This window comes from Miniopterus schreibersii (assembly GCF_964146895.1).
Source record: "Miniopterus schreibersii genome assembly, chromosome: 14".
NCBI lineage: Eukaryota > Metazoa > Chordata > Mammalia > Chiroptera > Miniopteridae > Miniopterus > Miniopterus schreibersii.
Genome location: NC_138114.1, coordinates 3575891 through 3590761, shown reverse-complemented (window position 1 = coordinate 3590761; position 14871 = coordinate 3575891). Strand labels below are relative to the sequence as shown.

Sequence of the window (14871 nt, the reverse complement as noted above, 5' to 3'; positions counted from 1 at the left end):
TTCTGGTCAAGGGCACGTGCCTGGGTTTCAGGTTCAATCCCTGGGCCCAGTGGCGGTGCATGCGAGAGGCATCCAATTGATGTGTTTTTCTCACAATGATCTCTCTCTTTCTCTCTCTCTCTCTCTCTCTTTCTCTCTCTCTCTCTCTCACACTCACTCCTTCCTTCCCTTCCTCCCCTCCCCCCTCTTCCCTTCCCCTTCCCCCCCTCCTTTCCACGCTTTCTAGAAATCAATGGGCAAAATATCCTCAGGCGAGGATTAACAACAACAACAAAATTGTATTTTTGTCCTACTTCCTCTTCAGAATTTTTTTATGCTAATGAATATATTCACATTTAGTCTTTTAATGGTCGTCCTTTTCATAATTCTTTGTACAAAATATGTATATAAATTAATATTTAATCTTTCAAGAATTTTCTGTTATTAAAATGCTCTAAGTATGTAAAAATACTTCTAGATTGTATGGCCACAATGACTAGCACGTAATTGATCAAATATGGATGCTATACATTTTAAAGGCAAATATATTGGAAATGTACCTTTTAATGACATGGGTGGGGCTTTTTTCAATTCCTGTGTATTAGGATGAATATCATAGGTAGTAGAATTAGAAAAGGCTTTGTTACCAATCAATTATTTTTTAGTATATATGTGAAAATATCAAGAAACCGCCTTAGCTGGTTTGCTCAGTGGTTAGAGCATTGGTCCTCAGACTGTAGGGTTCCAGGTTTGATTCCAGTCAAGGGCACGTGCCTTGGTTGCAGGCTCGATCCCTGGCCCCGGGGAGGCAACTAATCAATGTGTGTCTCATATCAATATTTCTCCCCCCCTTCCACTTTCTCTGAAAAGCAATGGGAAAAAAAATATTCTTGGGAGAGGATTCAAATAAATATTGAGAAACCATATTGATAAAAATAATGGACACAGTTTTGTTATAGCAATTTCTGTTTGGAAAGCAATAATTGGGAAGCACCTGACATGCAAAGAATTTGTTACCTAGATATTAGAGTTACTCAGTTATTAAGCACAGAGGCTAATAATCTATCACATTATTTCTCTCTAGATCATGCTCCAGAGTTAAGAGCAATGTACCATAGTCGTATTAGGGATAGATGAGAGATAGGCCGTTATTCATAATGTGGGAGAATGATTAATTCCCAGAGGGTTGTTTTTGGGCCAGATTACATGCAAAGTTGAGGATTTAGAAGTGAATTTCCTTAAAATTTAATTGTGTTTGTATATGTTTTGGAAGGTGTTAGTGTAAGTCCAGAGGTCTGAGGGGTCCATGTATCTAATTTAAAGAGTTAATTGCCACCTAGAAGGGAGGTCTACTGGTTGAGGAGTTGCTGGGTATGTGGTGTGTTTCCTGTTCTACTGGTGGATGGAGATGGGCAGCTTGAGTGGGAGGCCACAGGAGTGAGTGGACTCCGGCAGTTGGCAATAAGGCTCTCTCAGAACAGGTTGTTTGGACCGTGGGATGAGGGGAGGTTGAGTTAACTTGGACTGCTCTGTGTAGTGGGCCCAGTTGAGTAGCACTTTTGAAGTTTTTACTTTTTATCTTTAAAATTACATGTAAAATTTGTGTTTGATAGGTATGCTTTATTTATGTATGTATGTATGTATGTACTTATTTATTTATTTATTTTTAAATAAACTAATAAATTCATTCAACTCCCTCACCGTTTAAAGAACATTCCCCCTTCCATTCTATTTCCCTAATGATAACAGCACGCCAAACCAGGTTGCACTGACTGGTACACATGACCTTTACTCTTAATCTAAACAAACGTGTTAAAACATTCTGAAATGCTGCATCTTTCCATTTCTTCATCTTTTCAATTGCCTGATGCAGGTCCTGTTGTTGCACAGGCTGAATTTCAATTTCGTCATGGCTTTCCTCTGAGGCAGAACTGACATATTCCCTGACACAGAGGAAGGCAGCATCGGGACACATCTCTTTCAGGTCACTTCCTGAAAAACCATCAGTCTCCTGGGCAACTTCTAACAGGTCCACATGTCTATCCACATTTTCATTTTTCAGAATGAGTTTCACGATTGCTTCTCTGTTGTAAAGCAGGCTGGTTGATATGAAATCTTGTAGGCATTCTTCTCATTATAGCTGTATAGCTGAGTCAAGATCCTGAGGATGATTAGTACCTCCCATCACTATGACCTGGCAGCTGTGATCAGTATCCAGTCCATCCCAGAGACTCATAAACAGCTTTCATCATGGCTCTAGCTTCATGGTCAGAACTTGAACGGTTTCGTAGAAAGGAGTCTGTTTCATCTATAAAGATGATGGAAGGCTGTAGCTTTATGGCAAGGGAAAAAACAGCAGCCGTTAATTTCTGAGATTCTCCATACCACTTATCTGTCAGTGTTGAAGGCTGGAGGTTAATAAATCGACAGCCTGCTTCTTTGGCTATAGCCTTGGCAATCAACGTTTTACCACAGCCTGGAGGCCCATAGAGAACACCTTTTGGAGGCTGCAGAAGCCTGGAATTTTCAAACCGTTTCTTTCTGATAGGTAAGATGACGGTGTCTTTCAGATCCGTAATGACATCATCTAAACCTGCTGTATCACTCCAAGTAACATGCATGTTAAGAGGGTCTACAAGATAAGCAGCAGTACTCATTTCATATTCTGAAAGCTTCACATTTTTCACACCAATTTGCTTCATTAACTTCTCTGCCTGTTCCTGAGCTTCTACTTTTTGCTTTCTGGTTGGATCAATTGCATCTACCATCCATTTGATTGTAAAGTACGTTACTGCACCAAATATTGTCAAACGGGAAATTAACCCAACAACTTTATTCCAACTCAAGGGACGAGAGAAGGCTTCAGCATGTACCATCCTGACAGCTACCCCCGTGCAAAACCCTGGGCCGCAGGAGCCTTCGCTAGGCTCACACAGGAAGGAAACGCCGCCTGGCGGAGAACGCTTCTGCCCGAGCGGCCCGCCCCCTCGCCCCGAGCATGCGCAGCCTGCGGCTGTCGTTTTATTTTTAAGTTGCTTTATTTTTCAGACAAACACCCACTTTTGACTGTTGACCGGTACCTTCTGTCTACTGTCCCTCATCTGTAGAATGGGATACACGTTCACATTTCCTTATATGGAGCCTTTGGGGCCAGATTTATCTTGGACTTTAGGATTATTTTGGAATATAGACAGTGTATATATTTTACATTAACAACCCATCAGGATCAGAGCTGGCACTCAAAGACACTGTTTCTTCATAATAAAAAGAAAATACCGCCCTCCCCTGGCCAGGTGGCTCAGTTGATTGGAGCATAATCCCGTACACCAAAAGGTTGCAGGTTCGATTCTTGGTCAGGGCACATACCTAGGTTGCAGGTTTGATCCCTGGTTGGGATGCTTGTGGGAGGCAACTGATCGGTGTTTTTCTCTCTAAAATCTTAAGATGAATGCTATCAATAGCCTCGCTTAGGTGAGGTCAGGTTTTGCTTCAGAATGCATTTTGAGAAAACTTAGTTTTTAGAACTTTTTGGATGTTGTAATTTTGCATAAAAACTTACGAACTTGTAATAATAGTACCTTCCTCAGATGGTTGCTGTGAGATCACATGAATTAATAGATGGAAAGAATTTAGAATGGTACAAGGCACATACTGAGGGATTAGTAAATATAAACATAGTTAACTTTGTTTCCCGCCCCAGCTTTATTGAGATAAAATTGACATATGTTGTGTACTGTGATTTTTAATTGTGAATGAAATAGAGTATCTTTTCATAAGTTGCTCATTTCTTTTTCTGTTTTCTCTTTATGTCTCTAGTTGCTTTTTTTTTTTAACTGGGATTTTAGATTTATTGATGTGTAAAAATTACTCATATATTTGAAGAAAATTAGCCTTTTGCATTTTTCCAATGACTAATGACTGCTTATTTGATACCAGTATAGTTTCTATGGTGATGTCTGTTCAGATTTTTTACTCATTTTCAATTGGGTGGATTATTTTCTCATTGAACTTTACAAGTTCTTTATTATACATTCTAGATACAGGGCTTTTATCAGATATATTTATTGCAGACATTTTCTCCAAGTCTATGGCTTTCTCTTAACAGTGTCTTTTGCAGAGCAGAAGCTATTAATTTTAATCAAGTCTCATTTTATCAAATATTTCTTTTAGACAAAGGAGTACACTCTTTCCTAGGCAGCCCCTTCTTTGTTGGATAGTTTTAATTCGTATTTAATGTTCTTGCTTATCCATTCTTATAGTTCCTATGAATTGAATGATTTCTTCACATTGAATAAGTTTTCCCCTCTTCACATGATAGCTACTCAGATATTTAATTTATAAGTAGTTTGCATGTAATGGCAGTACCTGCTTACCTCCCAGGTTATTTCGTGGGTTATGATCTTCAAAGCCACTTCTTTATAATTTACGGTCTCCCTAGCAGAAGTCAAAGGTTTTGTTTAAATTTACTTTTCAGCACATCATGTGATACACATTTACCCAACATTAGATTTTTAACCTCTCATTTGGACCTCTTTTATTGATGTGGATTAAAAGATCACGGTATTTAAGTAAAAATGAAGGTCAGCAATAAAAAAAGATGGTTTTTCTACTTTAGTATTTTGGTTTTTTAGCAGCCATCACTATAGTGTAATATAACAGAACTCAGTATGGGTCTTTTTATGAAGTCTTTGGCCATTGGTTTAATTGGTAACCTTTGCTGTTAGCCTCTCAGGGCCTCTTTTTCTTCATCTGTGTAATGATGGGTTTGGTGAAAAGTGAAAGGAAGTATCTTGACTTTCTTATAAGAAGGGTGAAGGAAATATATCTGTTAATGTATGCAGACCAGCATATACATATATAAAGATATCTGCATCTGTGTGTGGATGGGTGTGTGTATGCATCCAGCTTCAATAAATGTTAATTAGTAGCCAATCTTGTTTTATTTTTATGCCCCCCATCTCTTTTCACAGTTAGTTATTTTGAAGGAAATTTTGGACATTGTAGTTTATACATAAATGTAATTCTTTAACAGATAAGCACTTCAGAAAAGATAACTAAGGTACTAGTTTAAAGTACTTAATATGTACCTTGGCCAGTTTTTATGTTTTAAGCTTTTGAATAGACTGTTTTATAGACAGTATACAGTTCAAGAGGTACAGATGTCTTTTCCCTGGTCCCATCCCTAAGGGCAGCCAAAATTGTACATAATATAGACCTGCCTTATTGTTTTTTTAGAGCTACAGAGTATTTAGATACTGTAATAATTTAGTTTTTTATTAATAGGTATTTGTATTGTTTATGAAAGCAAAAACTAGGAAACAATGTTATAGCGAGTTTCCGTGTTATGTTATTTCATACTCATGGAAAGTTATTTGTAAATATTTGTAAGTAAAACTGCTTGCTTAAAGGGTAAGCTTATTTCTTTGTGTACATTTTTAATTTTAAAAGATATTACCAGTCCTGGCTGGATTTTCCCAGTGGTTAGAGCATTGGCCTCTGGACTGAAGGGTCCTGGGTTTGATTCCAGCCAAGGATACAGTCAGAGTGAGTGTGTGGGAGGCAACCAAGCAGTGTGTCTCTTTCACATCACTGTTTCTCTCCCCACTTTGCACTCTGAAAAGCAATGGGAAAAGGTCCTCAGGTGAGGATTAAAAAAGGAAAGATACTACCAAATTGCTCCCTGTAGGTGTTACATTAAGATATTATACTCAGTTGGATATGCTCCTACAGAAATGTAGTTTTACTTATTTTTATTGCTTTGCAGTATTTTGTTGTCTGAAGAGACTACTGTATAGATTATACTGTTGATGAATATTTAGGTTTTATTGTTTTGGAATGATGTTGCTATAAGCATACTTCTATTATGTTGAACCACATGGAATTGCTAATATTTTATTTTAGAAATGGAAGTTTATATGGTTCAGATTAATACGTCTTTTGGTGCACATATGCATGTGTTTCTCATGGATAAGTACTTTGCAGTGGAGTTTCTGGGTCATAGGATATGTTTTTTGTTGTTGTTTTTTTTGTTTCAATTTATCTTTATTGTTAAAAGTATTACAGATGTCCCCTTCCCCCCCCCCCATTGATCCCCTCCACCCCCCCATCCACCCCACCCCCAGGCCTTCACCATACCTATGTCTGTGTCCGTAGGTTATGCACATAAGCATGTAATTTCTTTGGTTAATCTCTCCCCACCCACTCCCCCACCGCTGCCTTCCCTCTGAGATTCCTCAGTTCCATGCTTCTATGCCTCTGGATCTATTTTGTTCATCAGTTTATTTTGTTTATTATATTCCACATATGAGTGAGATCATGTGGTACTTATCTTTTTCTGACTGGTTTATTTTGCTTAGCATAACTCTCCAGTTCCATCCATGCCTGTCCCAAAGGGTAAGAGATCCTTCTTTTTTACGGCTGCATAGTATTCCATGGTATAAATGCACAACAGCTTTTTTATCCACTCATGTACTGATAGGCACTTGGTCTGCTTCCAGATCTTAGCTATTGTAAGTTATGAACATAGGGGTGTGTAAGTTCTTTCTGGTTGGTGTTTCAGGTTTCTTAAGACATATTCCTACAAGTGGGACCACTGGATCAAATGACAGTTCCATTTATGATTTTTTGAGGAACCTCCACACTGTTTTCCGTAGAGGCTGCACCCGTCTGCATTCCCACCAGCAGTGCACCAGGTTCCCCTTTCTCCACATCCTCACCAGCACATGTTGTTTGTTGATTTGTTGATGGAGCCATTCTGACAGGTGTGAAGTGGTACCTCATTGTGGTTTTAATTTGCATCTCTCTGATGATGAGTGACTTAAGAGCGTTTTTTTCATGTCTCTTGGCCATCTGTACATCCTCTTTGGAGAAGTGTCTATTTAGGTCCTTTGCCCGTTTTTTAATTGAATTGTCTTCCTTTTGTTAAATTGTATGAGTTCCTCATATATTTTGGATATTAACCCTTTATCCAGTGTGTTGTTTGCAAATATGTTCTCCCATACATTGGGTTCCCTTTTCATTTAGTTGATGGTTTCTTTTGCTGTGCAGAAGCTTTTTATTTTGATACAGTCCCATTTGTTTATTTTCTCCTTTGTTTCCCTTGCCCTAGAGGTATATCGGCAAACATACTGCTTTGAAAGATGTCTGAGATTTTGCTGCCTGTATTTTTTTCTAGGATTTTTATGGTTTCGTGTCTTACATTTAAGTCTTTTATCAATTTTGAATTTATTTTTGTGTGTGGTATAGGATGTGTTTCGTTTAGCTCTTTTGATGATTATGTAGTGATATCTCATTATGGTTTTAATTTGCATCTTTCTAATAACTAATGAATATAAGCACCTTTTAATATATTTATATTTTATATGTTTATTTGATACCCCTCTTTTTTTCTTAAATCCTCACCCAAGGATATTTTTTGCCATTGCTTTTCAGAGAGAGAGGGAAGAAGGGAAGGAGAGAGGGAGGAAGGAAGGGAGAGAGGGAGAGAGAGAGAGAAACATCGATGTGAGAGAGACACATTGATTGGTTGCCTTCTGCAAGTGCCCCGACCAGGGCTGGGGATGGAGCCTGCAACCTAGGTAGGTGCCCTTGACCGGCATTGAACCCAAGACCCTTCAACCTGCAGGCCAATGCTCTGACCACTGAGCCAAACCCGGTAGGTCTCAATAACCTTTCTTTATCAAGTGATAATCAAGTCCCTTGGTATCTTTTTACTATTGAGTTGTAGGCACTCCTTTCATAGTCTCAGTCCCCTCCACCTCCACTCTGGTTTGCCTGGCAGTTCTCTTAAGTAGTTTTATTTATTATTATTTTTTTTAATGGATGAATTTGCTTTTGATGAAATAAATGTCTTTTTCATTATGGTTAATACTTTTGTATCTTGTTTAAGAAATCCTTCCCTGTGTAAGGTCATAAAGATACACTCCTGTCTTTTAACAGCTTTACCTTTTCTCCTCCATATTTAGGTCTCTTAATTCATCTGGATTTTCAGGAGCTCTTTTCAAATTAAGGAAATTTACTTTTTAAAAATAATATGAGCTGCAATTATTTTTCACATTTTGTCTTTTTGACATTTTTTTTGCCATGCTTAAATTTTAGGTTTTATGTAAGTTAGTATGGATTAAGGGTTTTTTATCTGAGAAAGAACTTCCTCATTCCAGGGAAATGCATTTTTAAAAATTCCATTTTACTTTATAATATGTATCTAGTTTCATTTTCAATGTTTAAGTCTTTGATTCATCTAGAATATATTTTCATGTTTGAGGTAAAAACCAACTTTATTTTCCCCCACATATTTCAGTATCCTTTATTGAATAATCCATGTTTTCAATTCCATAGTTAACATATACTGATTTCCTGCATATATTTAGCTCCTTCTCTTGTCCTTCAAACCAGTAAAAAATATATTTTACAGTGTTTGAAAACTTGGTAAAACTATAGATGCTCTCCCTGAAAAGTGTGTGCACAAACATTTTTTCCCCCATAGAATTTCACAAGAGTTGCAGAACCTGTGAAATGCATTCATAGGTCTTTGATCAAACTTCCCTTCCCACTTTTTAAAATACTTCAGAGAATTCACTTCACTCATGGAAGATTTTAAATCATCTCAGCTGTTTAATTTCCTTTATAAAACTATGTATACACTCATATTGATACATTTGTGTTTTGTTTTTAAGGAAATCATCTGTTTCCTTTCAAACTTAAGAATCCTTAAGGAAATACTATACGTTTAATTAATCTTTTAGAGGTTGCTCACTGTTTTTTAGATAAGCACAATGGGGCCCAGAAGAAGTCATGTGACTTGTCAAATATTTACACATCTAGTTACTAGCTGAGCAGTGTGGTTCCGTCCGGTGCTATACTCCTAACTCCCAAATTCCATGTAGTCTTCATTAAGATCAATTCCCTCCCTCTGTGTTACCTACTATACTAAATATTGAGTAACTATCTAGTGATGCTAAAATGTAGTGATGTTAAAAGGCACATTAAGTATCTGCTTGTTGGCTGTGCTTGGCTAATAAGTCTTGTGCTGAACTTTCTACACATCCAGTCTTCACCCTCTAGCTTGAGGAAAAACAGTAGGCCTTAGAATGTGGTTTTGGATTCCTTGCATGAAGCTGATAGAAACAGGATATAAGGGAGCATTGATGAATTTATAGGTTAGATTCCACTAAGAAATGTCTTACTAGTAGATTATTAAAAATATATTCTGTATTATGGCAAAGTTGTCATACCTATGATAATTAGCATTTGTGCGGGGCTCTATTATACACACACACACACACACATAAAATTCTTACCTGAGGATATTTTTTCCATTGATTTTTAGAGAGAGTGGAAAGGGGGGGAGAGAAACGTCGATGTGAGAGACACACGTCAGTTGGCTGCCTTCCGAAGGCACCCTGACCGGGGCCAGGGATGAAGCCTGCAACCCAGTTACGTGCCCTTGACCAGGAACTGAACCTGCGACCCTTCAGTGCACGGGCTGACACTCTAACCATTGAACAACACCAGCCAGGGCTGTTATATTCTTTTATCTGTTTAACCTGTCCTTGAGACAGATTTTATTAGTTCTTTTTTTCAGGTGAAGGAACTATCTGAACTTAAGACCTCATTTTAGCCAGTAAATGGCAGAGCTGGCACTCATCCAGTTATTCCTAAAATGTAACCCTAGCTAGAATGCATTTCTGTTTGTAAACATTTATATGTGTATTATATATATCCCTGTTTATATATGTAGTTTAGATTTAAAAAGAGTAATGCTTAGCCTCTCTTCCACTTTTAAGTGGGACTTTTAAGAAGTCATCTTTATTTACCTCTTTTTTCAAAACTTGAAGTTTTGAGATGTTAAGTGGGTTTATCTGACAGAAGCTGGGATGTTTGAGGGAGGAGGGCAGTTGAAAGTAATTGCTGGTCCACATTTTAGGGTAAGACAGCACACTCTCTCTTCTAAATGTATAGTTATGAATACTGGAGAGCTAAACGATGAAGGGTTATAGAAAGCATTTACTTTATAAATGTTAGAATACTCTTGTAGAGAACTTGGACAGCTTTAATTATGCAGAACTTTTTTTTTTTTAATTGGCTTTTTTCGATGTGACGTATTTCAGAAGTTTAAATATATAATGTATTTTAATACTTCATCTGTAGGATTGTTTATGTTATACAATTGAATTATACTTACTAATATAACTTAACTATCTTTTAGATACAAGTTTTGTTTTTATAGGACTCTATTACTCTGCACTTAAAACAAATTTATAAGATAAGCTCACAATACTTATATGCAAGGTATCCTAGTTATGAAAATAGTTACTGTTAAAACATAATATGGATTCTTCTGTCTGATTTTAGGGGGAATGGGAGTAATAAAGCTTGGAGTAGTAATTTTTAAAAACATAGATAATAAAGTTTATTATTCACTTAAACTTATTTTAAGTCAGAAGGTGTTTATTACATAAAATAATCAGAAGCAGCCTAAGTAAATTTTGTGACATTAAGACAGTGGGATGCTATACAGTTACAAATAGGATGTAGTACGACATTTAGTGACATCTCATAGACCTTTGTGTAGCTAAATACTAAGCATTCCCATAGACATTTGTTTATAAATAATTCCTTCAGTAAGGATAAAGTAGTCTGGGTCAGTGGCTTCCTTTTTGAACAGGTGAGAAAATTGGAGCTTTCAGGAAAGCTCCCAAATTTAGGGGTCTTCCCTGAACTCTAAAGAATTAGTTTAACCAGGGCAATACTAGTTTCCAGACTCAGCTACCAGTGCTCTTTCCAGTTGTTATAAAAGCACTGGTGTTATTTCTTCAGGTTTGATTTTTAGACTTCGCTTTGCTTCGATGTCTTTTAAAATGAGATGTCATAGTCAGCATTTAATTTTTGGTTTTCAGTATTTTATGCTTAGTGATTGGTACTTCTGAGATTATGAAAACTATAGTTCCTTGCCTTTATTTGGGAAATATCTAAGGATAAAACAGGTATACCTGTAACTTAGATGCCTTCTAAAGGTAAGTAGATGCAAAACTTAACAGGTTAAATTATATTTAAACCCATTGGATAACATTAGCAAATGTAGGTGCACTTTTTTTCTCTCTTGTTAATCCTCACCTGACGATATCTTTTCCATTGATTTTTAGAGAGAGAGTGGAAGGGAGGGAGTGGGGGAGAAGAGCAAGAGGGAGAGAGAGACACCAATGTGAGACACATTGGTTGGTTGCCTCCTGCACGCACCCCAACGGGGGCTGGGGATTGAACCTGCAACCCAGGTACATGCGCTTGACTGGGAATCGAACCCATGAGCCATATGGGCTAGGGCAAGCTTTATTTTTTGGCATAGATATTTGCCAGTACTTTCCTACCAGTAAGTGCTGGGAGAATTAACCACAATACGAGTTTGAATCATATTTTCATCTCTCATTTAGAAGGTTAACAAAAATGATGAGAAGAGTTCAAGGCAACAGAAACGAATTCTTCATGTACAAAATGAATAGGCAGCTTAAGATGTACTCCTGGCTGATATGCATAAATAGCCACTGTAGCCACTGTTAAAATTATTGAAGTCATATAGCTTTTAAGATTTGAAGAAAGAATGGAAAGCAGAAATAGCTAAAGAAACCTGATCCCGGGACAAGTTTCTAAACAGAGCTGGCATGCCCGATGGGCAGTCCTACACTAGAGAAATACACACTGGAATGTTTTTGTTGATTGTGCTATTCTGTGTTTATTTGACTAAATACATTTTAATTTAAGCATTTTTATTTGAAAAACCCATTTTACCTCTGAGGTTTGGCTGAGTCATTTATGTGTCATTTTGAATTGCTCCAGTTGCTTAGCACTACTGAGATCTCTTGAATTTAGGGAAACAATTTTAAGCGACTTGGATGCTTAGGGAGAGGTCACTAGAAGACATGAGAGGTATATATATACTAAAAAGGTGTAAGGGGAAATGTCAAATATGTAAACATTAATGTCACAACTTAAAATTATTGGAGTCTTTTCAAGATTAATTGATTTTTATGCTATTAGCCACATATTCTTGTTACTTGTTAACTTTTACTTTGATATCACTCGACTTTAATCTTTGACTTATTTTTAATTTTTTATAGATAAAGTGGAGAATTTTAGTGACGAATATAAAAAGAATAGTCACCATATTTACAAAAATGCTGAAGACAGTACTAAGAAACCCAATGCAGAAACTGTGGTGGCTTCTGGATACAAAGCTGACGAAATCAAGGAAACCAATGATACTTGGAACTCCCAGCTTGGAAAAAGGCCAGACTCTCCATCAGAACTCTCTCTGATTAAGGGATCTGTAAGAACTGGTCTGTACGAATGGGATAACGATTTTGAGGATGTCAGGTCAGAAGATTGTATCTTAAACTTGGAAAGTGACCCACTTTTGGGGATGAAGGATGAGGAGTTAAAGCATCGGTTGGAAAATCTAAACGAAGCCCTTGAGGAAGAAGACATCATGCAGAGTGTTCTTAGGCCCAGCAACTGTAGGACGTACTGTCGGGTCAATAAAGCAAAATCCTCACAAGGAACATCAAATTTTGATAAGCTCTTAGACGGCACCAGTCAGGCCTTAGCCAAAGCAAACAGTGAACCGAGTAAAGATGGCCTGAATCAGGCAAAGAAAGGCAGTGTGAGTTGTGGGACCAGTTTTAGAGGGACGGTTGGACGGACTAGAGATTATACTGTCTTACATCCATCTTGCTTGTCAGTTTGCAATGTTACCATACAGGATACTATGGAACGCAGCATGGATGAGTTCACTGCATCAACTCCTGCCGATTTGGGAGAGGCTGGCCGTCTAAGAAAAAAGGCAGATATTGCAACTTCCAAGACCACTACTAGATTTCGACCTAGTAATACTAAATCCAAAAAGGATGTTAAACTTGAATTCTTTGGTTTTGAAGATCATGATGAGGCAGGAGGTGATGAAGGAGGTTCAGGGAGTTCTAATTACAAAATTAAATATTTTGGCTTTGATGATCTCAGTGAAAGTGATGATGATGATGATGATGACTGTCAAGTGGAAAGAAAGACAAGCAAAAAAAGAACTAAAACAGCTGCATCTTCCTCCTTGCATCCTGCTCCAGAAAGCAATGATAATTCCCAGGACAGTCAGTCTAGTACTAATAATGCAGGTAAGACTTTTAAAAAATATTGTAATAGATGCTTTTGTGGCTTAAATTAGCAGCTACTTAATTTCCTCGTAGATACTCAATTTTAACTTCTGTGTTGTTTTTTTAATGTGTTTTTATTGATTTCAGGGAGAAAGGAGAGAGAGATGGAAACATCAATGATGAGTCGTTGATCAGCTGCCTCCGGCATGCCTCCTACTGGGGATATGCCCTGACCTGGGAATTGATCTCCTGGTTCATAGGTTGACGCTCAACCACTGAGCCATGCTGGTTGGGCTAACTTGTTATGTTTAATTTGAATAGAAGTACTGTTTAGAACTACAGACAGATTAACTTATAACTTATCCAAAGGTACAACATTTTGAATGTTAATAATCAAGTTCCACATTGTAAGGAGCCAATTTGTAGATTGTGGAATCTTTTCGTTTTTTTATTTTATTGATTTGGGGGGTGGGGGAGACAGACAGACATCTATGTGAGAGTGAAACATCTGAAACATCGATCAGCTGCCTCCTGCACATCCCCTACTGGGGATCGAGCCGCCACCCAGGCATGTGCCCTAACTAGAAATTGAACCTGCGATCTTTCAGTGCACAGGATGATGCCCAATTGACTGAGCCACACTGGCTAGGGCCATATTTGTTTTTTAATTCTATCATTAGCACTTCAGAATTTTAAAGAGAGAGTGCATGTGTGTTCAGAATTAGCAAACATCTTGATGTTTCCGTTTTGAAAATTAAAATCCAATTGAGACATAAGGAAAGATTTTGGACATTTAGAACTACACTGATAGTAGATGGTTGTAAGGAAGGAAATATTAGAAAATTGAAATTGATAAAGAGCCTTTGTATTTGGCTCAAAACGAATCAACTAATGTTAAAAACATTCTCAAGAGATCTTAAGTTTAAAGTTAAGATTAAATCTTAACAATTACCCTCTTAGCTCAGTTGGTTGAGTGTTATGTGCACCAAAATGTTGCCAGTTCACTGCCCTGTTATGGCACATGCCCGGGTTTTGGGCTTGATCCCCAGGAGAGGCATGCCGGAGTCAGCTGATGGATGTTATTATTACCCTCTCACATAGATGTTTCTCTTTCCTTCTCCCTTCCTCTCTCTCTAAAATCAATAATAAAAACATTTAAAAGAAACTTTATAAAAATTTTTTTAGAAAGTATCCTCTTAAATTGATTTAATAAAATTTAAAAGTGATAGTTAAGTATTCAATTTTTTTTCTTTATTGTTGAAAGTATTACAGATGTTCCCCCTTTTCCCCCACTTGGCACCTACCCCCCACTCCAGGTCTTCTCCACACTATTGTCTGTTATTTATTCATTCTTAATGGTGAAAATTTAATTTGTCTCTTAAGATAGGACCAGTAATGACCAGAGGTCCTCAAGGAGTTAATAGTCTCTTCTGTGAGAGACAAACAAAAGAAATAGGTTAGCTTTGTTCTAATTAAGTCATTACCTGACAAGGGCTTTGTGAAGTGGATTGACTGTTGAGTGAGGAAGAAATGTGAAGGCCTGTGGGATACAGGTGCTATATTTATTTGTATTTGATCAAATACATTTTTTCTGTAGCAGTTCACTTGTTAAATAAAGCTTTTGTCCTGTTAGGGTCATAGAGGAAGTGTCATAGTAAATTAGAATTGTAATAGTATTCTTCCACATAGCGCTTCTCATGGAGTGTAAGTCATACTTGGGATTACCCACCATTTTGCTTTATTTGGCCTAAAA

The 14871-nt window shown here is 37.3% G+C and overlaps 1 protein-coding gene and 1 pseudogene across 4 annotated transcripts in view; one reads left to right on the top strand and one right to left on the bottom strand.

The window, feature by feature from the left end:
• Nucleotides 1–14871, top strand: part of WAPL (WAPL cohesin release factor) — an 89633-nt gene that overhangs the window by 15800 nt on the left and 58962 nt on the right. For all 3 annotated transcript variants that reach the window (XM_081158748.1, XM_081158749.1, XM_081158747.1), the window contains exon 3: nt 12093–13139. In XM_081158748.1, the coding sequence (XP_081014874.1) occupies nt 12093–13139 (1047 nt within the window). The remainder of the gene's footprint in view (nt 1–12092; nt 13140–14871) is intronic.
• Nucleotides 1774–2855, bottom strand: LOC308566914 (outer mitochondrial transmembrane helix translocase pseudogene; annotated as a pseudogene). The gene has a single exon. The product of its transcript is annotated as an outer mitochondrial transmembrane helix translocase pseudogene (transcript).